The 8,284-nt window shown below is 46.6% G+C and overlaps 2 gene segments (V, D, J or C); both read right to left on the bottom strand.

Annotated features, from left to right (window-relative positions):
• Nucleotides 1-389: 389 nt before the first annotated feature.
• On the bottom strand, nucleotides 390-819 carry LOC137166531 (immunoglobulin heavy variable 4-4-like; the record flags this gene model as incomplete). The annotated part of the segment is given in 2 exon segments: nucleotides 390-693; nucleotides 771-819. Coding segments are annotated over 2 exon segments (353 nt in total), but the record flags the coding sequence as incomplete, so codon positions are not given.
• Nucleotides 820-3,949: 3,130 nt separating this feature from the next.
• Nucleotides 3,950-4,267, bottom strand: LOC137166530 (immunoglobulin heavy variable 4-30-2-like). The segment is given in 1 exon segment: nucleotides 3,950-4,267. A coding segment is annotated over 1 exon segment (318 nt).
• Between the last annotated feature and the right edge of the window lie 4,017 nt (nucleotides 4,268-8,284).

The raw sequence follows: 8,284 nt of genomic DNA, 5'->3' as shown, positions 1-8,284 counted from the left end.
TGCAATTGTAGGTGCCTAAATCACTTGGACAATCTGGTCTAGAGAGACTTGTGCAGGAGAAGTGTCTGGTCCAGCGAGGAGGGTGAAAGCGACAGAGACTAGAGAATGGGCAGATTGTGAAAGGATTTTAAATGGGAATTAGGTGGCTAAAAACCTTTCAGATCCCTGACTCTCACTTCCTTTGGGTCAATGAAGATTCCAGCGTGTTAGGGAACCCCACTAATAATATTGCGGGGCTGGAAACGAGCTGTCAGTGCAGACGGGGGAAGATCTCAGGCGCCTGAGGCCAGGGCAGGGAGGTTGCAACAGGAAACAGATGCAGCCATCTGTGTTCAGGGCGACTTTCCTTCCTGGGCTCTTGTCCTGGGCTGTCTCAGCATGGGTCCCACCTGGTGCAGTAATAGGTGGCGGTGTCTGCAGCCGTCAGGGAGCGGAGCTGCAGATAAAACTGGTTCTTGGCGTCCTCTTTGGCGACGGTCGCTTGGTATTTGAAGGCCGCTGCGTAGTTTGTGCTCCCAGAGAAATGGATCCGTCCTACCCAGTGCAGGCCTTGGCCGGGAAGCTGGCGGACCCAGTTCCACCAGGCCTGGGTGGAGATGGAGTCGCCGGACACGGTGCAAGTGACGGTCAGGGACTCTCCGGGTTTCAGCATGCCCGGGGCGGACGGGACCAGCCGGATCTGGGAGAGGGCACCTTGGCAAAGGGAGAAAAACAGAGCAGTGAGACTCTGCGCACGCGGTGCGGGGAAAGCGTGGTCCTGAGATACTCACGCCAGGGAGCCGCCAGGAGGCAGAAAAGAGCAGCCAGCAGCAGGGCCATCTCTCAGAGCTGTAGCAATCCAGGGCTGCTCCTCTTGGTGCGTGAGGAGGGGCTGGGACGCGGAGGGTCGGGGGTTTGTGTTTAAGCAGGCAGGGATTTGCATGTGGGTTTGGTCCAGCGGGGACGGGAGATGAAAGGGCAGAACAGGGAGAGCTGGGGCTTGACAGGAATCCCCCCCTTGCATGGGCCAGCGTCTTACACCGGGACCGGGGCAGAATTCCTTTATTTGCTGGACGACGTGCGATCTGTAAGTGACACCGAACACTGGTTAACGTATGACATGCACTTCCACGCGGCTTAAAGCCCCTCTGCTCCCGCTCCTACTTGAGTGAGCCCTGAGCGTGAGCACCCACCTGTGCTCCCCGCTGCTGTGTGTAGGTGTGCTGATCTGCCTAGCTGGGTGAAATGAGATCTGGGCCTGCCATAGCTGTGTGTGTGTGTGTGTGTGTGATTGTTTGGGTGTTGTGGCCATCTGTTGGGTGGAGTGTGTATGAGCGTGTTTCACGGCCGCCTGTTATTGGAAGGAGGAAGAGCAGCTGAGAGTGTAAATGGAGTGTGTGTTTGTGACCATCCATCCATAGAATCACAGAGTTGTCAGGGACTCCAGGAGGTATCTAGTTCAACCCCCTGTTGAAAGCAGGACCAACCCTGACTAAATCATCCCAGCCAGGGCTTTGCGAAGCCATGACTTAAAAACCTCTAAGGATGGAGATTCCACCATGCATCCTTTCCTATTAAAAGCATGGACAGAGAGATCTTATTAATAGACTGGAATTTATCTCATTAGTTTGAATTAATAAGGAGAAGCCTAATATACAGCAAGTTCCCACTCCCTGTAGCACTCTCTTTCCTTCAGAAACTCTGTATTTGATCATTGTATGACATTATCTTTAATAAAAAAATGTATTTGCAGCAGAATAATAAGTGGCCGTTTCTTCAGTGGTCAGTGCATTCAAGACGAGATAATACTCATTTTTCGAAGTGTCCCTAGATACGTGTAATTGGTTATGCAATGATGGGGAAGGGTGTGGAGCGTCACCTCCACTGATGTGTTTCATCCATTCCAGGGGGCTCTGTCGAGTTGGACGGACCCACCCCCAGTCATAAGAATCGGTGACGGAGGCACCAGACACTGCCCAGGCCAGCCAAAGTGATCCCGTGGGTTTCACAACCTGCTCTTTTTCTTGCAACCATGAGTGTGTCCATTGCCCCTGAGGAAGGACACCTGAAAAGAAAAGGGATGGGAGAATTCAGAGCCCAAGCGACCATGCAGGAGGAAGAAGGAAGTCATCATGCACACCATGACAATGGTGTTAGACAAATCACTACGTCCCAGGAAAACTCACAGGGCAACAGGATCAGTAGATAAAGGGAGAGGCTCAAAGCTTTCAGAGTTCTTTTATAGGAAGATTCATCAAGAATGAAGCTGCCAGGTCAAGATTCAGGTGGACAAAACCTCGGAGGTGGGAAGGGGAGAACTATTTAAACAGGAAACCCAGATGGCTGATTTGCATGCAGGGTCCATCCTTTGCTGACAGATATAAAAGTAGCCAAGTGGTTATTTGACGCTCCATATCTCTGCCCTCTTCTGTTCTATAGGGGAAGCATCTGTGGAGCTCAGGAAATGAATGTAAAAGGAAGTCAGACTGGTCAGTGATTAGTGCGGGGGAGGGTGGATTCCTGGGTTCTATTTTCTGCTTTGGAAAGGGGGTGTTGTCGGCTGGGTTAGAGCAGGCGGGGTTGGAGTCAGGAGCCTAGCTTTCTATTCCCAGCTCTGGGAGGAGAGTGGGACCAAAAAGTTAGGTAAGGGGGTGGTGGGGACTGGGAGTCGGGAGTCCTGGTTTCTTTCCCGGTTCTGGGAGGGGAACTGGGTGCAGTGGCTTACAGAAGCGGGGCTGTGAGAGCCAGGACTCCCTGCTTGTATCCCAGCTTTGGGAGGAGATGGGTGTCTCGTGGTTAAAACAACAAGGGTTGGAAGTGAGCAGTCAGAGGTGAGTGGTTATTGTCGGGAAAAGGGAGTTGTGAAGCTTTCCTTCGTCTCCTGGATGACACGCTGACTTTATCTGTGACCTTGAGAACGTCCCTTCAGTTTTTCAGACACTGAAGATTCCAATTACTTTAGCTGGGATGCTTATGGAAAACTGGCACCTAAATCCCCTAGGTCCCCCTGGAAATTCAGGCACTATTAAGGCCATTTAGATATCTTCATGCTTTAAGGTAATGGGGTAATCTAAAAGTACACAGGCCTCAAGCAATGTGCACTGGGTGGGGGCACAGAAATAGGTGCAATTCTCCTGTAAATTGGGTTAATTCTGCAAGATGCACGGTTGGAGGTGGAGGGAATCTTGACAGAGTGCGTGCGCGAGAGAGAAGCAGAGAATGAGACTGGGTTTTTTTTCTCTAGTTGATACACAAATGAAAGTCATATAAATAGCCAACGTTTACTGTCTTGGATCTGAACAAGAAACACCCGTGTTTCTTTCCCTTTCAGCTATGATCGCTTCTGTTCTTGCATTAATTTCAATTAATTTACACAAATACATCTACAGTCTGTGACTCAACTAGGGAGAAATTTACTAGAGGAGGAGTTACTGGGGTTGTGTCCATTTACATCAGGAGAGAATTATTTATATATTTAAATACACATTTTAGTTTAGTTTTCGTTTCTTTTTCGTTTTTTTCTTTTCTGTTTTTTGTTTTTCTTTTCTTGTTGGACCAAAGAGCACATTCTGTAGCACCTGGGTTTGAAGCAGGAATCTAGCCCGCTGAACGCAATGGATCTTGAAGTCAATGGGGAATCTGTGGCTTGAAATGGGTGTCTTTTAAGAGGTCACCCATAAATCAATAAATGTAAGGTAAAATTCTCAAAAGCATCGAATAAGTTAGAAGCCTAAATCCCGTTTTCAAAAAAGACATAGGGTAAACATTTTAGATGCACTAAATGACCTAGGAACCTACGGCCCATTTTCAATAGTGACTTAAGGATTTAGGAACTCAAATCCCCTTAAATTTATGTAAGACGTAGGAAGACATTTTCAAAAACACCCATATGGAGTGCTAGGTATGTAATTCTGGGGAAAAAATGGCCTATGAGGACTAAGGCTGAGGCGTGTTTTTGTGCTAGCATGTATCACGGTGGTTTATACTGCTTGTAGGTGCTCCAAGCACAGTAGTAATCTGCTGTGTCTTGTGGACTCAAGCTGACCACTCGCAGGTAGAACTCGTCCTTGGAAGGGTTCACGGTGATGGTGGCTCGATTTTGAATGTCAGGGAGATAGATGGTGTTCCCATATCTGTCTATCAATGCCAGCCACTCCAGCCCCTGTCCTGGGGGCTTCCGGATCCAGTGCCACCAGTCTCCACCAGTAGAGAGGGCAGAGTCCGAGACAGCACAAGTCAGACTGAGGGACCCTGAGATCATCACCTTTCCCAAACCAGACTGGGTCATCTTAAACCCCGAGATGGGGCCTGTGAAGGGAGGGAAAATGCATTAATGAAAGTGGTAATAAACCAGCAACCAAGGCTGGTTTTTTCATAGGACTATAGAATCATAGAACATCGGTTGGAAGGGGCGTCAGGAGGTCATCTAGTCCAACCCCTTTCTCAAAGACATACACCCAAAGACCCACTGAGGGTGAGTGGGAACTGCACACCGAATTCCCTAAAACCTAGCCCAAGTCATTATTTCCCACGGTCAACCCCCAAATACTCACAGGTGTGGAAGGTTAAGATGAAAATGCAGAACAATAACAGTTGCATATTTTTCTTTGCAGAAAAGTTTCTCTGCCGCAAATAACCAACTTAATTCCTCCAGTTCTGAGATGCTGGATCTCTTTAAAGAGGAAGCCTGGGGGAGGTGATTTGCATGCAGGTTTCACAGACAGAGTATAACACGCCCAATGCGGATGAGCAGGAGGAACTGGCGAGTCAATTCTTCCAGAATCTCCGCTCCTTCTTGGTGTACACTGGGTGAAACTTACTCCTGAGCAAAGGGACAGCACAAAGCACCTGGAGGCAAAGTCACTGGAGTTGTGTCCACTGAAATCAGCAGATAATTTATTCCTTTGCCCCTATTTTGGGAGGTTAAAGGATGCACAGGACTTTTCCTCGCGCTCTACGCAGAAGTTGACGTTGCCCAGTGTTCCGCAGCAGAAAGAAGTAAAAATTGAGGGTGAATTCTGGTTTATTGGGGTGAATGAGAATGGGCCTTTTATCTAGGGAACTTATCACCCCCCCCATTACTGTAGTATCTGAGCTCATTAGAATCTTTAATGCATTTCATCTTGCAACATCACTGTGAGGTAGAGAAGTGATGTTATCCTCATACAGACAGGTGAAACTCGGCACGAAGGACCAGATTTTAAGGTATTTAGTTACCTGAACATGAAGGTAGGAAACTAGGAAGATTTTCAAAAAATACCTAGGCTCCTACATTCATCTTTAGGTGCTTAAATACCTTTAAAAATATCTCCCAAAGAGATCAAGGACTAGATGTTCACATGTATTTAGGCAACTAAAGATGCAGATGGGCACCTAGTGGTATTTGAAAAAGCACCTAGCAACTTCTTTTGAAACCAATGGGAGTTAGGTGTTGGCACCTTAGAGGGTTTTGAAAAATCCGTCTGGGTACCTACAAGCCTTTGAAAATGTTCAGCGTAACACAGAATGGAAGGAAGGTGTCCTGGCCCTCCTCCTGTTAAACGGAGCCCTGTTCTCCAATGTTTCAACCTCAGCACCAAAACATCCTTCCCCTGACAAGGATAAAAAAAGAAGCTGAAATGCTCAAAGATGCCTTGAGCTGGTTGCTCTGAACGCTGAGGTCCTTCGGGAAAACAAGTGAGTTGTTCAAATTCTTTAAGTGGCTTAGAAAATCTCAGGCCTAAACTTTACCTGTGTACATCAAAAACACAGGAGAAAAATGCATGAGGAAAAATGATCAGCCCGCCTTATATTTTGCTTACTCTTCTCTTGCTTTACACCACTGTTGTGACAGTGGAACGGTATCACCTGGACTTGAATGGAGTTGGTCCTGATTTCCTGCTGTGTACTGAGCACTGGTTTGGTATTTCAGAGACTTGATGCTGGGCCCTTTCAAAGGGCTTTTCCATTGGGAGCAGAATAAGGAGATTAAAAAAAATAATTGGAGGGGGGTTGTTAATGGAGCCTAAGGGAACTAATTTTAAGGGCAGCTGGGCACCTAACTCCCATAGGCTTTAAAAATCCCAGCTTGTACCTTGTGTTGTGTGCATCTCAGTCTGGTTTTTATTGTCTGTTCAGGGTGGAATTTTACAAAACATCCAAGTCACTCACAAGTAAGGTGAGATTTTTTTCAGAAGAGCCTGGGGTCTTGTTTACATGACAATGCTCAGGAAAGTCGAGGTTAATTAATGGAAAGCGTGAAGTGAATGTGCGTCAGATCGCTGCACGTGGTGGCTCTCATTCATCATTGGGGAATACTCCCTCTCCTTTCTTCTGTAGGAAGATGATGAATTTGTTCCGCAGGTGCCCCCCTGCCCGTTCATATGAACTGGTTTTCATAGTGGCAGTTCCTTGCATTAAATCAGCTTCCCTTTTTTGTATGGGTCCCTGCTTTGCTCTCTGGCACAGTAATACATGGCGGTATCTGCAGCGGTCAGGGAGCCCAGCTGAAGGTAGAATTCATTTTTGGACACGTCTACAGATATGTTTAATCGGCTTTTAAGAGACTGGACAGAGTATGTTCTCCCATCTCTATGTATAGTTGCCATCCATTCCAGCCCTTTGCCAGTGGGCTGCCAGATCCAGTGCCACCAGTAACCGCTGGAAATGGAGTAACCAGACACAGCACAGGTTAGTTCGAGGGTCTCTCCGGGCTTCACCACCCCTGGGCTGGACTCCACCAGCTGAATCTCTGAGAGGACATCTGGGAAAATGGAAAATAACAAGAATTTCAGGACACTCTAAAACCAAAGTGGAAACATTCAGGTTTCTAACCTATTTTCCATAATCACTTACATGAAGGGCCCGCGAGGAGGAGAAGGAAAATGCATAAAGACACCATCGTCTCTAGCAAAGGGGACACTTTCTCTGTGGCAAATCTCCAGCTGGGTTTCAAGGGAAGCAGCTCGAAATCTCCAGCTGAGCTTTGCAGAATCAGTGGTTTCTATTTGAGAAGGAAGCCCCGACCAGAAATTTGCATGACGTTTCAACGCACAGGGAGGGCATATAAGAGGGAAAGTAGTTTACTGGAAATCTTTCTTTACAGATGAAAAACGGTGCCAGGTGGACATGGTAGATGACCTGTTGTCTGATCCAGCATCCTCTTACCTGCCAAGAACTACTGCTATTCACTTTAGTGCACCCGGGAACTGATATGAACTGAGGAAGTTATAATTTAATTGTAAACTGGTGTCAATTCTTGATCATGAGCATGAATCCCAAAGACATTCACTGAATAATTTGGGGAGGCACCACTTGGAAACCTCGCCTCCCATGTGCTCTTTTCAAAATCTGGCCGTTGAGTGACCAAACCCCAGTCCACCAATGGCCGGGTTGAAGTCAAAACAAAAAGTACAGCAGTAGCATCTAAAATTTGTGAAATCAGATAAATAGGATCTCTGTCTCTTGCCTTCACTGTTCCCCAACCAACACACAGGAGCACCCCATCACACACACACACACACATTCCTTGTTTTAAATAATTTTCAGTAACATCAACACGGAAGGATATTACTTTAAAAATAAAAACCTAATCACTATTAACAGCATTTCTTTTCATTTTATTTACTTTCCTACACTGACAGAAATTGTTTTAATAATAGGTATGAAGAGAGAAGCTTCTAGACTGGGATTTTCAAAGAAACGCAAGAAAATTATATATCCGGTTCCCACTGAATTTTAGTAGCATATGGGCACCTAACTCCCGCAGGCGCTTTTGAAAATCTCATCTCTAGTTCATGAGAATACCAGTATCTTTTAAGAGGGCCAGAATTTTTCTGGAGTCAAGCAATATAAATATAATATAAAATAAGCACAAAAGTCTTTCCAAGCTCCAGCATATTGGAAACCCTGTAAACCAGGAGATAAGGAGAACTGGAGCAGTTAAAGGGATGTAACCAAGTTCCCAAACTTTTCTCCAGAGACCCCCTATCCATGCAACACGTTAATCTATCCCCATTTCTGCCGGACTCTGGTTTATTGTTGATTCAACGCTGCCGCCATATGGCGGATGTGGGAATGGCGGTGCATAAACCAATAACATAAGCTTGGTTCTTTTGAACGCTTCTGCTCCCCCATGCTGGAGCACGGGGCACTCTCTAAGCACAGAGAAAAGGCAAATATTCATCAACAGATCTCCTGAGCTTGAAGCACTGATCAGGCTGCTTTTGAATCCTCTTCCCTGCTCCAGCTTTTGTTGTGGTTCTATAAGTTCAAGGTTCTCGTTATCCAACCCGTCTACACGCGTACTCTGTCTGCTCCTGGGAAT

This window comes from Emydura macquarii, unplaced genomic scaffold, assembly GCF_026122565.2.
Source record: "Emydura macquarii macquarii isolate MOO-44397 ecotype Brisbane River unplaced genomic scaffold, CSIRO-AGI_Emac_v2 contig_2866, whole genome shotgun sequence".
Taxonomy (NCBI): Eukaryota; Metazoa; Chordata; order Testudines; family Chelidae; genus Emydura; species Emydura macquarii.
Note: the sequence above shows the minus strand (reverse complement) of the source record. Positions and strands in the feature narration are given on the sequence as shown.